Source organism: Grampus griseus, assembly GCF_964374135.1.
Source record: "Grampus griseus genome assembly, chromosome: 17".
In the NCBI taxonomy this organism is placed as follows: Eukaryota; Metazoa; Chordata; class Mammalia; order Artiodactyla; family Delphinidae; genus Grampus; species Grampus griseus.
The window spans coordinates 734,079-754,596 of NC_139011.1; the positions used below are offsets into that span (position 1 = coordinate 734,079).

At 51.7% G+C, this 20,518-nt stretch overlaps 2 protein-coding genes across 3 annotated transcripts; both read right to left on the reverse strand.

Moving 5' to 3' along the window:
• Window positions 1-1,583: 1,583 nt before the first annotated feature.
• Window positions 1,584-1,887, reverse strand: LOC309835651 (HIG1 domain family member 1A, mitochondrial-like; the record flags this gene model as incomplete). The annotated part of the gene is made up of 1 exon (XM_082675255.1): window positions 1,584-1,887. One exon carries the CDS (start codon window positions 1,885-1,887, stop codon window positions 1,633-1,635), a length of 255 nt encoding a protein of 84 aa, XP_082531381.1. The 3' UTR covers window positions 1,584-1,632.
• Window positions 1,888-15,536: 13,649 nt separating this feature from the next.
• Window positions 15,537-18,798, reverse strand: GRINA (glutamate ionotropic receptor NMDA type subunit associated protein 1). Of its 2 annotated transcripts, none has more exons than XM_082674541.1 (7): window positions 18,674-18,798; window positions 17,293-17,680; window positions 17,097-17,209; window positions 16,825-17,025; window positions 16,584-16,712; window positions 16,345-16,488; window positions 15,537-16,263 (listed from the first exon to the last, which is right to left on the reverse strand). In XM_082674541.1, exons 2-7 carry the CDS (start codon window positions 17,654-17,656, stop codon window positions 16,114-16,116), a joined length of 1,101 nt encoding a protein of 366 aa, XP_082530667.1. In that variant the 5' UTR covers window positions 17,657-17,680; window positions 18,674-18,798; the 3' UTR covers window positions 15,537-16,113. The 2 variants fall into 2 exon arrangements, with proteins under 2 accessions (XP_082530667.1, XP_082530668.1); XM_082674542.1 differs by having other exon boundaries at window positions 18,577-18,755.
• Window positions 18,799-20,518: the final 1,720 nt, after the last annotated feature.

The following is a 20,518-nucleotide window of genomic DNA, read 5'->3' on the forward strand; positions in this document are numbered from 1 at the left end:
CCATTTCTATATCTTCTTTTATGAGGTTCCTGAAATCTTTTGCCCATTTAAAAAAATTAGGTTGCGTGTCTTCTAATTATGAAGTTGTAAAAGCACTTGTATGTCTGGATACAAATTCTTTGCCAAATATATGTATTGAAAATATTTTCTCCAAGTTGTGCCTTGTCTTTTCATTTCCTTTTTATTTATTTATTTACTTATTTATTTGGTTGCATTGGGTCTTAGTTGCAGCAAGCAGGCTCCTTATTTGGGGTTCGAGGGCTCCTTAGTTGTGGCAGACGGACTCCTTAGTTGCAGCATGCATGTGGGATCTAGTTCCCGGACCAGCGATCGAACCTGGGCCCCCTGCATTGGGAGTGTGGGGTCTTAACCACTGCGCCACCAGGGCATTTCCTTTTGAGGAGCAAAAGGTTTTAAGTTTATCCAAAAAAATGTGCTAAATGGTCTGTGCTTTTTGTGTCCTATCTAAGAAATCTGCCTACTCTAGGGCCATGAAGATATTCACCTACATTTTCATGTCGAAGTTTTTGTAATTTTAGTTTTTACATTTAGGTCTATGATCCATTTTAAGTTAATTTTTGTGTATGACGTGAGGTAAGGGTTGAGGTTGTTCTTCTTTAATATTGATATCTAATTTTTCCATTATCATTTTTAAAAGAAATATGTGTAGGTCTATTTCTCTATTCTCTAGGTCTGTAGGTCTCTAGGTCTGTAGGTCTCTATTCTCTATTCTGTTCCACTGATCTATATGTCCCTCCTTAGGACAGTATCACACTGTCTTGATTATTATAGCCTTAGAGTGAATTTTGAAATCAGGTCTTCCAACTTTTTTCTTCTTTTTCAAAATTCTTTTGGCTTTTCTAATTCTTTTGCATTTCCATATAAATTTTTTAAAGTATTTTTCATTTACCTTTGCATTAGCACTTAAAATACACACTTCTATTTCAAAATGCCATTTAAAAATTATTCTAATATAACAGCAGCAAACTATAATTCTGCAATTACAAAAGAGCTAAACAGGGATCTATAGTTAAGTTATTCTCATGTTTACAACTATGATTCTGAAACAGATACTACTTCAAAGCAGCTGTTACCAGCTCTTTAGGTTTGGTTTAAAAACACACACATAGTTGCTGGGAGGTTTATAATGTTGTATTCCGTGCACTGTTCTGAAAGGTTTCTTCAAGAGCCAGCCAGACCTTAAAAACAGTACTCAGTCCACAAGGCAGTCAGAAAGAGTTAAATTAAATGGGGTAGATAGGACTCCTACATTACATCAAAAGCATATGACAGTCTGCAGCGACTGGGAGCATGTTGTCCTCTTTACAACTAATTTTATCAGAAGAGTTTAAGAAGGTGGACATTGTACCACTATCAAGTGCATTTAAAAGTGACATGTTTTTGTGCTAATCTGACTCCCCTGAATGACCTATAGCTAGTGAACTAGTCACTAGGCAAATCAAGCCTGCAAGAAAGGAAGCCAGTATTCAAATTACCATGTTATTGTCTGACCCGCAGAATTTATTTTCAACATAAACATATAACCTCAATATGAGATGTCTAACTAAAGCAAGCGCCACCGAGACCAAGACAGCATCTCCTCTTCCAAGGTTTAGGTTTTGCCCAGAATTCTCAATACATGGAATAGCCCATACCAAGAGCCACTGCTCCCACAACAAAGCCTTGGGCTGCCACACGCATGTGGATCAGGTGAACAGACATTTTAGTATTGCCCCTGCTCTTCAATTTATATAATCCATATGCAGCGATTGCTGCAAAACCTGCCATTGCAATGGGGACAAATGGTGCCTCTCTAGCTTTTCGGATGAGTTTAAATCCCTGATCTTCATCATATGAAGAAAGAGAAACATCTGTGTCACTTGACATAGTGATTGAAGAATAGACACCTGCACGACACCGCAGGCTCCAACCGGCTTCTCTCCATATAACTTTAAGGTGTTTGTCAATGTCTACGATAAAGCCTGCTAGGATTTTTTTTTTTTGCGGTACGCGGGCCTCTCACTGCTGTGGCCTCTCCTGTTGCGGAGCACAGGCTCCAGACGCGCAGGCTCAGCGGCCATGGCTCACGGGCCCAGCCGCTCCGCGGCATGTGGGATCTTCCCGGACCGGGGCACGAACCCGTGTCCCCTGCATCTGCAGGCGGACTCTCAACCACTGCGCCACCAGGGAAGCCCACCTGCTAGGATTTTGACTGGGATTGTGTTGAACTTCTAGATCAATTTGTGAAGACTTGCCATCAGTATTGAGTCTGAGGCGCGAATTTGGTACATTCCTCTATTTATTTAGGTCTTCTAAAATTTCTCTCAGAAGTGTTTTGTAGTTTTCAGTAGACAGGCATTGCACATATTTGTTTAGTTTATCACTGTGAAGAAAAGAGTTAACGCAGCAGGCCTGAGACTGCTGTCCTTAGAAAGGTCTGCTTGGAACACAGGCAGGAGTGGCAGCTGCCCCCTCTCCCCGGGGTATGCAGCCCTTAGACATTGCCTCAGAGCCCCCTCCCAGCCAGCGGGGAGATGGACCCCTCCCTTGCTCAGTGCCTCCTGGGCGGGGCCTCTCACCCCAGGGGGTCTATATATACATTTTGTAAGCCCACCCCTCCCGTGCTGCATGCATGCTATACTCTAGAGCCAAAGTATAGCCTTCCCCCTGTAGCCTCTGCCCTGCCTCCTCCTGCTGGGGTTGGGCGGGGGTGACTGCAGTGTCATCCTCGGTGGATTTTGTGGAGGTGGGAAGCGGGGCATTGAGACTCGAAAGCAATAGTCAATCCTCAGATACCACAGTAGATTTGGAACTGCATTTATGTTTTATTTTATATGCATGTATTTTAGGGCTGTAGATTTACTTTCCTAATTTGTTTTCCATCGCTTATTCCTGAGCACACAATGATAATAATCGATTTATACATCACCTTTTTGACTTTTCAAAGCCCTTTTACAACTATCGGCATTTTCCTCACCCCGGCCTTTGCCAGTAGCGTTATCTTTTCTGAGAGACCAGAGGTTGAGAGAGTTCGAGTGTGAGCTAGGACTAGAGAAACTTGGACCTCCCACGCAAGGCTGGGAGGCAGAAGTTTGGCTGAATGAGTGTTAGTTCCACACGGGGTGGGTGGGCGGGCGGGACACTTAAAACCTGCAGTTACTGAATCCCTTCCCCAGGCGGGTCCAGCCGCAGCTACAGGGGTGCAAGCCCTGCTCTGTCCTTAGGCCTTATGGATAAGGGAGCGTGGACTATCGAAATCCTCACCTCCCTTTTTTTCTTTTCTTTTTGTTTGGATGTTTTCACAGGTCTCACTTATACCAAAGGGAAAGAATCTTCATTAAAGTCCATATTTCTTCAAAAAAAAAAAAAAGAAAAAAGGAAAGTCTGCTTGGCCTTGGTTGTCATCTGGAAATTTGATTTCGGGAGAGTTCCCATAATCCTCAGAACTGATAAACTGCTAAGAATGGCTCACTGTGCCTAAGCTGTTGGTTCAAACAACATGGCTCATGCTCAGCTTCTGAGTTCCTTCTGGGAGTCTGGAATTTTGGTACCTGCTAGGCAGAGGGTGCCTGTATGATCAGCCCCCTATGAGAACCTTGGGTGCTGAGTCTCTAATAATCTTCCTTGACAGACAGCATTGCACGTGTGTGGTCCCAACTCATTGCTCAAGGAATTAAGTTCGTCCTGTGTGACTCCACAGGGAGAAGACTGTTGAAAGCTTGTGCCGGGTTTCCTTCACATTTGGCCCCCTGAGTCTATTTTCTGTGCTGATTTTGCTTTATATCCTTTCTCTGTAATAAATCGTAGCTGTAAGCAGGAGTATATGCTGAATCCCCTGAATTGTCAAACCTGGGAGTGGTCTTAGGGAGCCTCTGCCATAATCCCTAAGCGTTTTTAAAAAATAATTGATTAATTAATTTTAATTTTGGGCTGTGTTGGGTCTTCATTGCTGCACACGGGCTTTCTCTAGTTGCGGCGAGCGGGGGCTACTCTTCATTGCAGTGCGCAGGCTTCTCATTGTGATGGCTTCTCTTGTTTTGGCTTCTAGGCGCGCAGACTTCAGTAGTTGTGGCACATGAGCTGAGTAGTAGTTGTGACTTGCGGCCTTTAGAGCACAGGCTCAGTAGTTGTGGCGCACGGGCTTAGCTGCTCCGTAGCATGTGGGATCTTCCTGGGCCAGGGCTTGAACCCGTGTGCCCTGCATTGGCGGGCGGATTCTTAACCACTGCGCCACCAGGGAAGACCTATTTATCCATTATAAATGTAATAGTTTGCATCTACCAACCCCAAACTCCCAGTCTATCCCTCTCCCCCACCCCCACTTGGCAACCACAAGTCTATTCTCTATGTCTGTGAGTCTGTTTCTGTTTTGTAGATAAGTTCATTTGTGTCATATTTTAGATTCCTCATATAAGTGATATCATATGGTATTTGTCGTTCTCTGTCTGACTTCACTTAGAATTATAATCTCTAGGTCCACCGATGTTGCTACAAATGACATTATTGCATTCTTTTTTATGGCTGAGTGATATTCCACTGTATAAGTGTATCACATCTTCTTTATCCATTCATCTGTCAGTGGACACAGGTTGCTTCCATGTCTTGGCTATTGTGAATAGTGCTGCTATGAATGTTGGGGTGCATGTATCTTTTCTTTTCTTTTTTTTTTTTTTTGCAGTATGCGGGCCTCTCACTGTTGTGGCCTCTCCCGTTGCGGAGCACAGGCTCCGGACGCACAGGCTCAGCGGCCATGGCTCACGGGCCTAGCTGCTCCGCGGCATGTGGGATCTTCCCCGACCGGGGCACGAACCTGCGTCCCCTGCATCGGCAGGCGGACTCTCAACCACTGTGCCACCAGGGAAGCCCCTATCTTTTCGAATTAGAGTTTTCTCTGGATATATGCCCAAGAGTGGGATTGCAGGATCGTATGATAACTCTGTTTTTAGTTTTTTAAGGAACTTCTGTACTGTTTTCTATAGTCACTGCACCAATTTACAGTCCCATCAACAGTGTAGGAAGGTTCCCTGTTCTCCACACCATTTCCAGCATTTATTATTTGTAGACTTTTTTTTTTTTTTTTTTTTTTTTTTTTTTTTGCGGTGCGCGGGCCTCTCACTGTTGTGGCATCTCCCGTTGCGGAGCACAGGCTCCAGACGCGCAGGCTCAGTGGCCATGGCTCACGGGCCCAGCCGCTCCGCGGCATGTGGGATCTTTCCAGACCGGGGCACGAACCCGTGTCCCCTGCATCGGCAGGTGGACTCTCAACCACTGCGCCACCAGGGAAGCCCCTGTAGACTTTTTAATGATGCCCATTCTGACTGGTGTAAGATGATACCTCACTGTAGTTTTGATTTGCATTTCTCTAATAATTAGCAATGTTGAGCATCTTTTCCTGTGCCTGCTGGCCATCTATATGTCTTCTTCTTTTTTTTTTTTTGCGGTACGCAGGCCTCTCACTGTTGTGGCCTCTCCCTTTGCGTAGCACAGGCTCCGGACGCGCAGGCTCAGCAGCCATGGCTCACGGGCCCAGCCACTCCGCGGCATGTGGGATCATCCCGGACCGGGGCACGAACCCGTGTCCCCTGCATCGGCAGGCGGACCCTCAACCACTGCGCCACCAGGGAAGCCCTTCTCTCTTTTTTTTTTAGAAATTTATTTTTTATTTATTTATTTATTTTTGGCTGCGTTGGGTCTTCGTTGCTGTGCGTAGGCTGTCTCTAGTTGCGGCCAGCAGGAGCTACTCTTCTCTGGGGTGTGCGGGCTTCTCACTGTGGTGGCTTCTCTTGTTGTGGAGCATGGGCTTTAGGCGCACGGGCTTCAGTAGTTGTGGCACGCCAGCTCAGTAGTTGTGGCTCAAGGGCTCTAGAGCACAGGCTTAGTAGTTGCGGTGCACAGGCTTAGCTGCTCCTCGGCATGTGGGATCTTCCCGGACCAGGTCTCAAACCCGTGTCCCCTGCACTGGCAGGTGAATTCTTAATCACTGCATCACCAGGGAATTCCCCTATATGTTCTCTTTGGATAAATGTCTATTTATATCTTCTGCCCATTTTTTGACTGGATTGTTTGAGTTGTATGAGTTGTTTCTATATTTTGGAAGTAAAGCCCTTGTCGGTCGCATCATTTGCAAATGTTTTCTCCCATGCCGTAGGTTGTCTTTTTGTTTTGTTTATGGTTTCCTATGCTGTGCAGAAGCTTATAAGTTTGACTAGGTCCCATTTGTTTATTTTTGCTTTTATTTATTTGGCCTTGGGAGACCTAAGAAAACATTACTATGAGTTATGTCAGAGAACGTTTTGCCTATGTTCTCTTCTAGGAGTTTTATGGCGTCATGTCTTATATTTAAGTCTTTAAGCCATTTTGAGTTTATTTTTGTGTATGGTGTGAGGGACTGTTCTAACTTCATTGATTTATATACAGCTGTCCAGCATTCCAAGCACCACTTGCTGAAGAGACTGTCTTTTTCCCATTGTATATTCTTGCCTCCTTTCTCTAAGATTAATTGACTGTAGGTGTGTGTGTTTCTTTCTGGGCTATCTATTCTGTTCCATTGATCCATACATCTGTTTTTGTCCCAGTACCACTCTGTTTTGATCACTGTTGCTTTGTAGTATGGTCTGAAGTCTGGGAGACTTATGCCTCCTGCTTTGTTCTTTTTCTTCAGGATTGCTTTGGCAATTCTGGGTCTTTTATGATTCCATATAAATTTTAGGATTGTTTTTTCTAGTTCTGTGAAAAACGTCATGGGTAATTTGATAGGGATCACATTAAATCTGTCGATTGCTTTGAGTAGTATGGCCATTTTAACAATATTAATTCTTCCAGTCCAAGAACATGGGATATCTTCCCATTTCTTTGAATCATCTTCAGTTTCCTTTATCAGTGATTTATAGTTCTCAGCATATAAGTCTGTCACCTCCTTGGTCAGGTTTATTCCTAAGTTTTTTTTTTAATGGGGTTTTTAAAGGGATTGCTTTTTTACTTTCTCTTTCTGATATTTCATTGTTAGTATAAGGAATACAATAGATTTCTGTATGTTAATCTTGTATCCTGCTACCTTGCTGAATTTGTTTATCAGTTCTAGTAGTTTTCGCATGGAGTCTTTAGGGTTTTCTATATATAGTGTCATGTCATCTGCATATAATGACAATTTTTCCTCTTCCCTTCCAATTTGGATACGTTTTATTTCTTTTTCTTGTCTGATTGCTGTTGCTAGGACTTCTAATACTACGTTGAATAGAAGTGGTGAGAGTGGGCATCCTTGTCTTGTTCCAGATTTTTGCAGGGAGGCTTTCAGCTTTTCACCATTGAGTATTATGTTGGCTATGGGTTTGTCATAAATAGATTTTATTATGTTGAGATATGTTCCCTGTACAGTAAGTCCCCTACATACAAACCTTCAAGTTGTGAACTTTCAAAGATGCAAACGTGCATTCACATGTCCAATCACGTAAGTTAGTTCACACGTTTGGCATATTTTGTCACGTGTATGCATCCTCTACAAATGGTTGTGCTTTTGTGCACTTTATTGTACAGAACTGTATAGAGTATAGTAGTACAGTAGCTTTATTTCAAGCCCAGGCTGTCTGGAAGCAACCGTAAAAACGGCGGTGTGTAGCTGGTACTGCTAAGAAGCGCCAAGCGATAACGATGGAAACAAAAGTGAAAATAATTGAGAGGGTGGAGTGACAAGAGGAAGAAGAAGTAACTGAAGAACCGAAGAGATTCACGATGCAGGAAATGGCAAGGGCATTTTCTTTATTTGAGGAGACACTGTTAGTTTTTGAGGCACAGGACCCGAATGTAGAATGGTACACGAAGGTTGTAGCAGCCGTTCAGAATGCAATCCAGTGCTACCGTGTCATCTACGATGAGAAAAAAAGAGCTACTACCCAGAAATCACTGGATCGTTTTTTCAAGAGGGTAGATAGAATTGAATCCAGCAAGGAACCAGAGCCTGTGCCATCAATGTCAGGTGTGAGTGAGATTGCAGCTTGCCTTCCATTTCCTGTTGCTGACGATCCTTTGGCTCTACCATCTCCCACCTCCTCTCCCTCCTCCAGTCAGTAACTCTTCTTGCCTGTTCACTTGATGCCAGCCCCTGTATGCCAGCTGTTGTACTGTACTACTGTACTTTTCAAGGTACTGTACTGTAAGATTTAAAATGTTTTCTTTCTTTCTCCTTTCTTTATTATTATTATTATTTTGCGGTACGTGGGCCTCTCACTGTTGTGGCCTCTCCCGTTGCGGAGCACAGGCTCCAGACGCGCAGGCTCAGCGGCCATGGCTCATGGACCCAGCCACTCTGCGGCATGTGGGAACTTCCTGGAACGGGGCACGAACCCATATCCCCTGCATCGGCAGGTGGACTCTCAACCACTGTGCCACCAGGGAAGCCCATTTTTGTTTGTTTTTTTATGTATTATTTGTGTGAAAAGTATTATAAACCTATTACAGTACAGTACTATATAGCTGATTGTGTTAGTTGGGTACCTAGGCTAACTTTGTTGGACTTACAAACAAATTGGATTTAAGAAGGCGCTCTCGGAATGGAACTCGTTCGTATGTAGGGGACTTACTGTATACCCACTTTGGTAAGAGTTTCTATCATTAATCGATGTTGAATTTTATCAGAAGCTTTTTCTGCATCTATTGAGATGATCATGTGGTTTTTGTCTTTTCTTCTGTTGATGTGGTGTATCACATTGACTGATTTGCGTATGTTGAACCGTCCTTGTGACCCTGGGATGAATCTATCTTGATCGTGGTGTATGATCCTCTTTATGTGTTGTTGGATTCGGTTTGCTAATATTTTGTTGAGAATTTTTGCATCTATATTCATCAAAGATATTGGCCTATAATTTTCTCCTTTGGTAATGTCTTTGGTTTTAGTATCAGAGTGATGGTGGCTTCATAGAATGACTTTGGGAATGTTCCTTCCTCTTCAATCTTAGGGAGTTTTTTTGTTTTTTGTTTTTTTTAAATTACAGATTCTATTTCACTTCTAGTGATTGGTCTGTTCAAATGATCTATTTCTTCTTGATTCAGTTTTCATGGGATGTATCCTTCTAGAAACTTGTTCATTTCTTCTAGTTTGTCCAATTTGTTGGCATATAATTGTTCATAGTATTCTCTTATGGTTTTTTGTATTTCTGCAGTATTGCTTGTTATTTCTCCTCCTTCATTTCTTATTGTGTTTGTTTGGGTCCTCTCTCTTTTCTTCTTGGTGAGCCTGGCCAGAGGTTTGTAAATTTTGTTTACCCTTTCAAAGAACCAGTTCTTGATTTTATTGATTTTTTTCTATTGTTTCTCAAATCTCTATTTTATTTGTTTCCTCTCTGATCGTTATTATTTCCTTCCTTCTGCTGACTTTAGGTTTTATTTGTTTTTGTTTTTCTAATTCTTTTAGGTGGTAGGTTAGGTTGTTTATTTGAGATTTTTCCTGTTTTTTGAGGAAGGCCTATATCGCAATGAACTTCCCTCTAAGGACTGCTTTTGCTGCATCCCATAGATTTTGTATGGTTGTATTTTCATTGTCATTTGTCTCAAGGTATTTTTAAATTTCTTCTTTGATTTCATCATTGACCCATTGGTTTTCTTATTTCTTATTAATTTTCTTATTAAATAAGAAATACTTATTGGTATTTCTTATTTCTCTTTCTATGGTTGATTTCTAGTTTCATGCTGTTGTGGTCAGAAAAGATGCTTGAAATAATTTCTATCCTCTTAAATTTGTTAAGGCTTGCTTTGTGTCCTAGTATGAGGAAGTATGACCATATCTTAATTAATTATATCTGCAATGACCTCATTTCCAAGTAAGGTCACATAATGAGGTACTGGAGATTGGGACTTCAACATTTGAATTTTGAGGGGACACAATTCAATTCATGACAGTGGACTCTTAAAAAAATTGGAAAATTTTAGAGGTAAGCATAACCTTCTTTTTGTGTCAGTTTTGGTAGATTGTGGGTTGATGTCCTATTGTTTGGGGAAATTTTCAGGTGTTATCTCTTCAGACATTACTTCTCCATTCTTTCTCTCTTCTCCTCTGGGACTCTACATATGTGTATTTTTTACTCTTTCCCCACCTATTATACTATTTCCTCTATCCATTCTTTTTTTCCCTTTGTAAGTTTGGATATTTTCTATTGACCTTTCAGTTCACTAATCCTTTCTTCTGACTTGTCTAATTGACCCTTAAACCCATCTATTGAATTTTTAGTTTCAGTTAATTGTATTTTTCCATTCAAGATGCTCAGTTTGATTCTTTTTATAGAATTCAATTCTCTGGGAAATCTCCATATTATCTGCCATGTATCTCCATTTCCCCCTGCATTTTGCTTAACATATCAATCATATTTATTTTAAAGTCCTTTTTTGCTATCTCCCATCTTTGAGTCACTTTTAGGTCTGTTTCTGTCATCTCATTTTTCCTCTTGGTTTTCAGTCATATAGTTCTGTCTTTTGAAATGCCTAGCAATTTCTAACTGACAGCTTGTGTGTTGAAAGACCGTAGAGGTTCCGGGTGATGTTATCTTCTTACAGGAAGATAGAGTCCGCAGATAAAGTGGGGCCAATTACATTCAACCCTTGGGGCAGAGATGAGGCAAGTCCGGATTGTGGCTTTGGTAAGGCTCTGTTCTTAAGGCTCCCTGAGAGTTGAGAGCCTGCGGTTTCGCCAGGGCTCCTTCCCCTGGTAGGTCCTAAATGCTAATTCTTGTTTCCTCAGCACAACCTCTCTAAATCCCATAGCTGTAAGTCTTCCCTCACAGCCGCAGGGTCTCCCTTCACATTTATTTTTGCATTCCGGCTCATTTGTTTAAAAGTTTAGAAGTATTTTATCTGGCAGTTTTATGTGTTAAGAGTAGGAGTCAGGATCTCGGGTCAGTCAGTCCGCCATCCTGACAGGAAGTCCTCTGAAGGCATTTAAGCAGGGACATGCCATCATCTCTTTGTCTGTGGTGCCGAGGATGGTTTGGGTCTGCTCAGAGGTGGTCATGGCCTTGACTCGAGAGAAGGGCATAGGTGAGAGAGGCACTTGGAAGATACCACCCAAAATGCCCCAGGGTCGTCATAGCAGTTGCGGTGGAGAGGAGGATTCTGAACCTGGTGCTAGAGCCCTCCCACATCCGGGAAGCTGCTGGATACCAGCGAAAAGCAGACCAGAGTTGGATGAAGGAGAGGAGAGGGCACAGGTTTCAAAGGAGGAAGTTGCTGCACAAGAGCCCGAAGGTTTGCGGGGGTGGACATGTGGGTGACCTTGTGAACTGGGTCCCGGGGGATGAGGGCCCACGGGGAGAAGAGGCCTTCTTTAGCAGTGAAGGTGGGAGTTGAGAGGTTGTGGGTGTGCATGTGTGTGTGTGTTTGTGGTGGGTGGTTTGCATCTGGGGCGTTCTGAAAGGTCTCCAGTGCCTGACAAGCCTGAGACGAAGGAGACATTCAGGAACACAGAACGTTTGGCAGCAGACGGGCCAAGCCATGCTGCTGGCCGGGGTGCAGCGTCTGGGCCCCGATGGGGAAGGGCTGCCTTGGGAGCTACAGCCCCGGGACCAGGCCTGCACCCATGCCTCCCCTCCCAAGCGCCCTCTGCTCCCCAGGCCCGGCCCTCCCTGCCGCCCCGTCACTGTGGTCCTCGCCGATTTTCCTGCCTTTATTCAAACCACTTCTGGGCTCTTCCCTGGAAAACCCCAGTGGCTCGTCACTGCCTGAGAAATAGAGTTCAGACTCGAGCTTTACATCCACAGCTGTCACACCCAACCTCGACCCCTCAACTCTCCCACATCCACTTTCTTCCACCTGGCTCCCCCAAGTGGGCCTCCATGCGTTTCCTGGGCTTTCAGTCTTGCTGCCTGCACTCCTGAAATGCCCCCTCCTGATGCCGATGCTGAGCCAGAGTCCGGAAGTCTGCAGCGTTCTCTGCCCCGCTCTTGGGGCAGTTGGTGCCTGTGCGGCTCGTGCCATGTAGAGTTCCTCCGCTCATCGCGCGGTCGACACCAATGGCACGCCCACTCTGGACTAGATGCTGGCCTGGGCGTTACAATGCACAGGTCACAGTCCCTGTCCTGAAGGCACTACCAGCTCTGAGATGCTGACGGTAGCCCTGGTTAGCAGGGCAGGTGGCACAAGGCATCTGTGGGCATGCTGAGTGAGCTGGGGTCCTGGGCTGGCCTCTCACCGTGGTTTTCAGCAGGCACCAGCGATGGTGTTGCTTTTTTTGCAGGGCAGGGAATGTGACGGAGACTTTGTGTCGTTTAATCTTTTTTTTCCTTTATAAATTTATTTATTTTAGGCTGCGTTGGGTCTTTGTTGCTGCGCGCGGCCTTTCCCTAGTTGCGGGGAGTGGGGGCTACTCTTTGTTGTGGTGCGCGGGCTTCTCACTGCGGTGGCTTTCCTTTTTTGTGGAGCACGGGCTCTAGGCACGTGGGCTTCAGTACTTGCAGCACGTGGGCTCAGCAGTTGTGGCTCACAGGCTCCAGAGCGCAGGCTTAGAAGCTGTGGCGCATGGGCTTAGTTGCTTCACGGCATGTGGGATCTTCCTGGCCCAGGGCTCGAACCCGTGTCCCCTGCATTGGCAGGTGGATTCTTAACCACTGAGCCACCAGGGATGTCCTGTGTCGTTTAATCTTGAAAACAAGAATGGACTTAATGATTACTCATGTAAATACACACTTTTGATTGGAGAATAAATTAGTCCTCCTCACATAGTGGCCTTAGTATAGCGAGCTGTGTCCAGGCTCCAGAGGAAGCCCACAGGACACCCTGTGGCTGAACAGGTCAGGCTTACTGCTCACTGCGGCACGCGGCGGGGGACCACAGGAAGGGGGCCTGGAAGGATTTCCTGTGGGACTTGGCTTGTTTGGGTGAACTGGGGTGGGCTTAAAGAAGCAGTGCTTTGCTTGGGATTCCATACTGGGTATCTCAACACCTCTTCTTTGGAAGGGGGACGGACTAGGGGAGTCATCCGTGACTGGGTATCTCAACACCTCTTCTTTGGAAGGGGGACGGACTAGGGGCCGGCTCAAGCTGTCCATTCTGAAGAGCCAGCAGCTGCTCAGATGAGGCAGGACAGGATGCACGCAGTAGGTCTTCTTTATGGCTTGGACAATGCCTGCCTCTGGTCTGTGTTCAGACATGATTACAGAAGAGTCCTCTCCTCTTGACCCAATCCGGCACAGAGGGGCCTTGTCTGATGCAGTTCTGCATGTGAAACTGCATATTCTGAACAGCAGCCCACCAGGGCCTGTATCTGAGTGTGCCAGGCTGGCCCCTACAACGCTAGGGCCTCGCTGATGGGACCAGGCCAGCCCCTGGATGTTGGGGGCTGCTCCTCTCCTCACCTGAACAATCTCCCCTGCCGACCTCCCCACTGCTGTGGCTGCTTCTGCACACTCACCCACCCGGTCAGATCACAAGCTGCCCTTTTCTCCTTTCCAGGGGGACACAGCAGACAGCAGGCCAAACTCCATCGGCAGAGATGCCCTGCCCGCCTCGACCAGGCCCATCCTGAGCCCTTTGTGGCACTGCCAGCTGCCCCAGCCCCGAGCCCCACCTGATCCCCTCTCTGCACACCTCATCTGCTTCCTCCCTGCTTTCTTCACCTGTTGGCACCCACCCCTTCTCCTGGACATTCTCTTGCCGGACGCATCTTCCTGAACCCACAGCCAGCTGTGGCTCCTGCCAGAGGCCCCTTCACCGGCAGGACAGGTCCAAGCCCTCACCCACGTGCAGCCCTGGCCTTCCCTCCTGCGGTGGCCCCGCCCTGGCCCACACCTGCAGCCCCTGGTCGTCCCCAGGGAGCCTCTCCCAGGGACTAGCTCAGCCAAGAGTTTGTCCTCCTTGAACTCCCTGAGAAAACACCGTCCCTGCACATCTCGCTCGGCATTTATTCCTGAGCCGCTCCTCTTGCCTCTGCTGGCGTTCTCTTCAACCACCCGGATGCTCCGTGTTTTCTCCCCTGCGTGGAATCCTCACGGGCCTGTGGGCTACCGCGGAGCAGGTTCCCGTGCGCTTGGAGCGCCTGCAGGCGGGGTCCCTTGGATGAGGAGCCGCGCCTGCTCGAGGAGAGGTGGGGAAGGGGAGCCGCGTCGCCTGCCCGCGCTTGGCAGGTGAGCAAAGCAGAGGGACCGAGGGTAGCCGTGAGGCGCGAGGTGGTCTCCAGGAAGGGCCCCGGTGGTGAGGACGGCGGTGTGCGTCGGGCCTGGGGAAGTGGGGCCCGCCTGTGGCTCAGGCCGAGGAGCTCGGGGACAGCGGAAGGCCAACGCAGGCAGCCATCGGGGAAGGGGGACTGCATCCCGCTGGCGACCATCAGGCGGGTGGTGTGATCAGTGTGTCGGAAGCACACCTGGCAGCTGGGCAGAGGCTTGGTGGAGGTGAGCTGACAGATGAGCACGAGGAGGGTGGGCAGGGAGAGGGGGTGGGGCAGGATGGGCGAGGGCAGAGAGGACAGACCCGTTTCCGGCCTGGGGGTCGGGTGGACGCCGACGGAGCTTACGCAGGAGCAGCAGGTACGGGGCAGGCCACAGCCGAGGCGCCCGCGGGCACGGGGGTGCTGGCTCGCAGTGTGGGGGGCCCTTCAGAGATGCTGGGGTGCTGGCGCCAGTTAAAGGAGTGGGTTGATGGGCTCGCGGGGAGGAGGTGAGAGAGGGCTGGATAGCGGGCCCTGTGGGGGAAGGCCACGGTCAGGAGTGTCCCCTGGGGCTAGGAGCTCAGGAGAGCTCAGTGCAGGGAGGCGCTCAAAGCGACCGAGCCCCGGGCAGCGGAGGGACCCCTCTGTGGGAGGCTGAGGATAAGGACAGCTGGCTGACCTCTGAGCGCACATCCCAGGGCCAGGGGTAGGTGCGCACGGCTCTGGAGCTGAGACAGCACGAGCCACGAGGGAGGCCGCGCAGCACCAGCTGAGGCTGAGGGCCACGGCAGGGTGGGGCCTGGAGAGCTGCGGAAGGTGCCAGAGGCAGGCCAGGGGCCCTCAGAGCCTCCGGCCAGCTCTCCCCTGGGGGCTCCGGTGTGCAGGTTTCTCGGGGGGCATGGGGGAGGGGTGCGGAGGGCCTTCGTCTGAGCCAGGCCTGGGCCACGTGTCAGGTGCCCGCTGATGGGCTCCCTGGGGGCCCTTCAGAGCCAGAGGAGCAGGACAGGCCTGCCTGGGGGCGGTCAGTGACCTATGCCGCTGCCCATCAGGCCCGAGGCGAGATGATGAGGGTGTCGCAGCCCCCGCCCCCCCATCATGCCGTGCAGTTCCCAGGCACGAGTGGCAGACACCGTGTGACCCAGGCACCACGCGTAACCACCGGGAGCCTTGGGGTCCCCGTCCATCAGCTGGGAATACCGGCATACAGCTCATGACGTGGCTGGGAAGATTGCAAAAACGGAGGTGGAAGCACCGAGAGAGAAAGATTAGCTGCTGTCGTTAACCTCCACGACCTCCACCCCGAGCCGAGCCCCGCCGTCCATGCCTGTCCTGCTCGCTGCCTCACACTGGCAGTGCCTAGACCCCTCCCCACCTTGTGGAGGAAGTGGCAGTGACGACAGTGATGAAGGGAACACAGAGCGTGGAAGGTCCCATTTATTGTTTAAAGACAGCAGAATGAGAGGAAGGCGTCCTCCTCCCCTGAAACATACCCGTCCTCTCTGCCCTCAGGGCTCAGCACAGGGACGAGACCCTCACACCCCGCAGGTCCCCCAGAGGGCAGCACGCTAGTATGGGGCTGGGGAGGGGAAAGGGACACTTTATGGCAGGCGGGGGAGCTGGACAGGAGGGGGGACGCGCACCCTCACCTCTTGGCTCCATCCCTCTCCCCTGGGACCTGGTGTTGCCCCCAGACCTGGGGTGGGCTGGCAGACAGGGCTCATGCAACACTGAGTGGGCAGGAGGTGGCACAGAAACCTGGCCCCACTGCCCTCTGGCAGGGCGGGAGGGCTACAAGGGGCCATGCTGGCCACAGCGGGTCCGAACAGAAGTGTCTGCAGTGTACACACAGGAGGGTTGGGGAGGGGCTCCCTCTGTCCCAGGCTGCGCGCAGGGATGAGAGAGGGGAGGTACAGAGGAACTGCCACGCTGGGGGCAGGGTCCAGGTCAGCCATGCCACCTGAGTGGGGCCCCGCATGTGCCAGGGGCTCGGGCTACTCCTTGGCACGGCCAATGATGGTAAGGATGTACAGGAAGATGTTGATGATGTCCGTGTACAGGTTCAGCGCAGCAAACACGTACTCTTCCGGGCTCAGGGACAGCTGCTTGTTCCCCAGCAGCAGCTGGGTGTCCACTGCCAGGAACTGGGGGTGGCAGGACGGTCATGTTGAAAGACATCCCACCCCGCCCAGCATCCGCCCACACCGCCCACCCCCATCACTCACGCAGGTGAAGAGCAGAGCGCCGAGTGAGGCGTACACGATCTCCAGGATGCGGTTGCGGACAAAGATGCAGAGGATGGCGAAGACGAGGAGCACCGCCATGCTCACCAGCAGCACGCCCACGCACGACGTGAAGTCGTAGCGCGTCTGAGGGCACAGGGGCACACGGGGCCTGGGTACCGCAGCCCTGGAAGGCCTCTGGGCCCTCAGGACCGGCAGCCCTGCCTCGGGGGGCCCCTTACCTGCATGGAGAAGATGACCACCGTGAAGCAGACGGTCGTGGTGATGCCTACGGCCATGATGACCGCCTCAGTATTGTAGAAGCTGGCGATCATGCCCACCATGTAGGACAGGCTGACGGTCAGGACCGACTGAGGGGAGACGGAGACTTGAGCATGTGGAGCCGCTGCCCCACTCCCGTCCCCCTCTGTCGCTCCAAAGCGTGAGTCACGGGGTGTGAAGGCCTTAGGGTCTGGGGGTTACCAGGGCAACGAGGTTCCAGGGGTGCTTTCGCCGGAAGTCCCCACAGCAGCTGAGGACAATGAGGGAGATGAAGAAGACGGCGTAGGAGACGTAGTAGGTCCAGACGTTCTCCCGGACAAAGCCCTTCACCTCCCCGACGAATGTGAACACGGCCACGGTGGACAGAGTCACGGACAGCTGCAGGGTCAGCACCAGGAACACCTGGGGAGGGAGGCGGCTCAGAGCTCCGGCCAGCACAGCTGCCCACGCCCTCCGCAGCCCCCGTGGCCCACCTTCCGGATGAAGGCCTGTCGGATGCTCTTGTCATCCCAGTTGGTGGCAGGGAAGTCCTGGTTGTCGTAGTAAGATGGGGGACCCTCCTCGTGATAGTTCCCATGCTGAGGTGCTGAGGAGCACGGTGGGCTGGGTCAGCACCCCTCACTGGTGCCAGGAGCCCCTGCCCTCCCCTGCCCCTGCCCCACTACTCACTGCCAGAATCCTGTGCCGGGAAGGCCTGTGGTTGTCCATAGGGGTTGGGGGGAAAGGGGCTCTGTGGATACGGCCCCTGAGGGTAGCCCCCTTGTGGGTAGGGGCCCTGAGGGTAGCCTCCTGGGGGGTAGGGGCCCTGGGGGTAGCCTCCTGGGGGGTAGGGACCCTGAGGGTAGCCCCCCTGGGGGTAGGGGCTGGGGCCCTGGGGATACCCTGGCTGGCCATAGGGGGAAGGCTGGAACGGGGGCTGTGGGTAAGGGGCCCCTGGGTAGGGAGGCAAGGAGGGCTGGGGCCCCCCAGGATATCCAGGGTTGGGGGGAGGATAGCTGTCCGCGGACACCAAGAAACTCTTTTCATGGGACATGGCCTCAGGTTCTGTGGTCTCCCCCTAGAGGACAGAGAGAGAACGGTTAGCCCTGAGGTGACAGGAACCAGCCAGGGGCCTCTCCACCTGCTACCGGGAAACGGGACGGAAGGAGGGGGTTTCGTGACCTTTGCCCCAGGGCTGTCCGGAGCCCGAGCTGGGGGGCCAGGAGAGGCGGGTGGGTATCGGGTGGCTGGCCGTGTGGCTTCAGGAGGGGCCCCTACAGGCCGACCCCAAAGATGGAGGAGGGGATGGACGAGGGGATGACTTTGGCAGCCTCAGGATTTTGGGCTTCTGCCGTTTCTTGCAAGCAACTGGAGGGGCCGTCTCACCGCTGCTGGCCTCTCCGGGTCAGAGCTCAGCGCGGGTCGGGGCTGGGGGCGCGGTCGGGGAGGTGCGGGGGTGTGCCCGGACCCTCCCCTTCACATCCCGCCCCTTAAGCAGCTTTAAGGGGCCAGAGCCGGCGGCTATTTCTATCCCAGGAAATCCCCACGCCATCTGTGACCAGCCAGAACCCTGACCGCCCCCCCCCCCTCCAAGAGCAGGGCCCTAGCGTCCCTCGCTCCCGGGGTGGGGGCAGCAGGCCTGGATCGGCTGCCGGCTGCCGGGGTGCCTGCCAGCGGGGTACGCCAGGAACAGCGGGTTGCGGGGGGATGGGGGGGTGGGGGATGGAAGCGACCAGAGGGCGTGCGGGGGAACAAAGCGGACGTGGGGACGAGGCGGGTGGTGGCGGCGGCCACGGAACCCGCACCGAGGGCGGGGTGGGCCTCCTGCCCGTTCGGGGGGCGCTCGGACCGCCCGTCCGGCTGTCGCCGCAGTGCGCCGCCCCCGCTCGCCCTGGGCCCTCCGGCTTCCCGGCCCCGCCGCCACCGCCCCCCGGCCCCCGCGGGCCGCGCGCCCGGCGGGACCTACTGACCCACCGCAACGCCTGTCTGCTGCGCAGGGCCCGCGCGGGGGCGGCAGTGGCCGGCCGGCTGAGCGAGTAGACGCGCTGCTGGGCTAGGGCCGGGGACTCACCAGTCGCGCGAGTCGCCTCAGGCCTGTGCGCCCGGTGTCCGCTGCGCGACCGCGCGCGCAGTCGACGGCCGCTGTGCCCGCGCCCGCACCCGCACCCGCTCCGCGACCGGCTGGGCTGGGCTTGCGCCTGCGGCTCGGGAGACGCAGCGGGGCCTTGTGACGGGGCGGGGCCGGCGGTGCGGGGGCGGGGCCGTGGGCTGGGCTCCGCGGGGAACGCGGGGGCTTCTCCCGGATGGACCCTACCCGACTGGGTTTCCCTGCTGGCTTCTTTCAGAGCCCCAGGCCCGAGACCCGCGTCCTGTCCTGTCCGCTGAGGGGTGGCCTTGGGCCGTGAGGGCTGTAGACCTCTGGAGGCTGAGACCTAGCCTCTCCAATTTGGGTCAGGGAATTTTGAGAAATTTATTCCTAAATCTGGGATTTGCTAAGTCTGACAAGCACTCTCCATCCCTCCTTGGCCTTAAAACTCCGCTTCCCCTTTCATCCAGGTCTATTCCAAATCAAGAGGCCTAATTCTTTAAATGCTCTATCCTCTCTAGGAAACTAGTCCAGGTCCTCACTAGACCAGTTATCCTTACTTGTCTTGATCACAGTACCACAAGCTGTAACGGTGGCATTTTTTTTTTTTTTTTTTTTTTTTTTTGCGGTACGCGGGCCTCTCACTGTTGTGGCCTCTCCCGTTGCGGAGCACAGGCTCAGGACGCACAGGCTCAGTGGCCATGGCTCACGGGCCCAGCCGCTCCTCAGCATGTGGGATCTTCCCGGACCGGGGCACGAACCTGTGTCCCCTGCATCGGCAGGCAGATTCTCAACCACTGCGCCACCAGGGAAGTCCAACGGTGGCATTCTTAGCCCTGTTTCGCTGCTAAGGGGCTGAGGCTTAGAGATGCCCCAGGACTGGAGGCCAAGTTAAATTCCCTCGGCTTCAGCGGTCCTGAGGAAGTGCTGCCTGCCACCTCCAGGGACATCCCTGCGACGTGGTCCCCTGGAGCCCTCTGCAGGAGTGCCTGTCCACCTGGGGCCTAGGAATCTTACTGTACTTTCCGGCCTTTTGGACAGTGGCCTCTCCCAGGCCCAGCAGTGATTGGGAAGAGGCTCTGTCCTATGCAGCTGGTGTGCTGGTTCATCGTTGAACGGCGGGCCCCAGGGAGGGCAAACCCTGATCGGTACCTTTGCAGTTGTCCTTCATATAAATACCCCACGGTGGCTGATTTCAAGCGACCACCAGTTTAGCAACTGCTTCACAAAGACTCCTGAAAATTGAACAATGTAGTCATGATGTGAGTTGCTCCAGCACACTGCTGCCTGTGGTAGCAGGGATTGGTGTAATAAGTAAATTATACAGTATGTTAGAAGAGGATGAGTTCCATGAGAGGAGAAAATATAGAGCAGGCAGGGATGACTTCAGGTTTTGTAGAACTAGAAGCTCATACAATTTGAGGGGTCTTTTTTTAAGGAAACTAATTTAAAATGACAAATGTGAAGTTGAGGCCAGGGCCCTAGGAGGGGCCCGTGCAAGTCACAGTTCCTGACGGAGGATGGGGGATGCAGGAGGGATGCAGCAGAAGGGACTGGGGCCCGGTCAGTCCAGCCTGGCAGGTCCTCCAAAGGACTCTGGCTTTACTGTGGACCCAGCTGTAGCAGCTGTCGGTGCCACTTATAAGGCTCACGCTGCCCTCTGTTGAGGAGGGACAGTGCGAGTGGGCAGGAGTGGCAGAGAGAGATCAGTTAAGAGGTCAGAGTAGTGATCCAGGCAAGAGATGATGGAGGCTCAGATCAGGGTGGGGGCAGCCAGGGTGCTGGGTGTACAGCTCGGGGCACAGACTGGACAGGTCCTCAATTCCTTGG

Bases quoted from the DNA above. Each gene is read 5' to 3' on its own strand.
- GRINA (XM_082674541.1), bottom strand. From the start codon at position 17,656: ATGTCCCATGAAAAGAGTTTCTTGGTGTCCGCGGACAGCTATCCTCCC. The intron at 16,489-16,583 runs GTAAGGGGCCCC...CTGTGCCCTCAG, and splicing joins TGGTCATCTTCTCCATGCAG to ACGCGCTACGACTTCACGTC. The intron at 16,264-16,344 runs GTGAGTGATGGG...TGCCACCCCCAG, and splicing joins GCGCTCTGCTCTTCACCTGC to TTCCTGGCAGTGGACACCCA.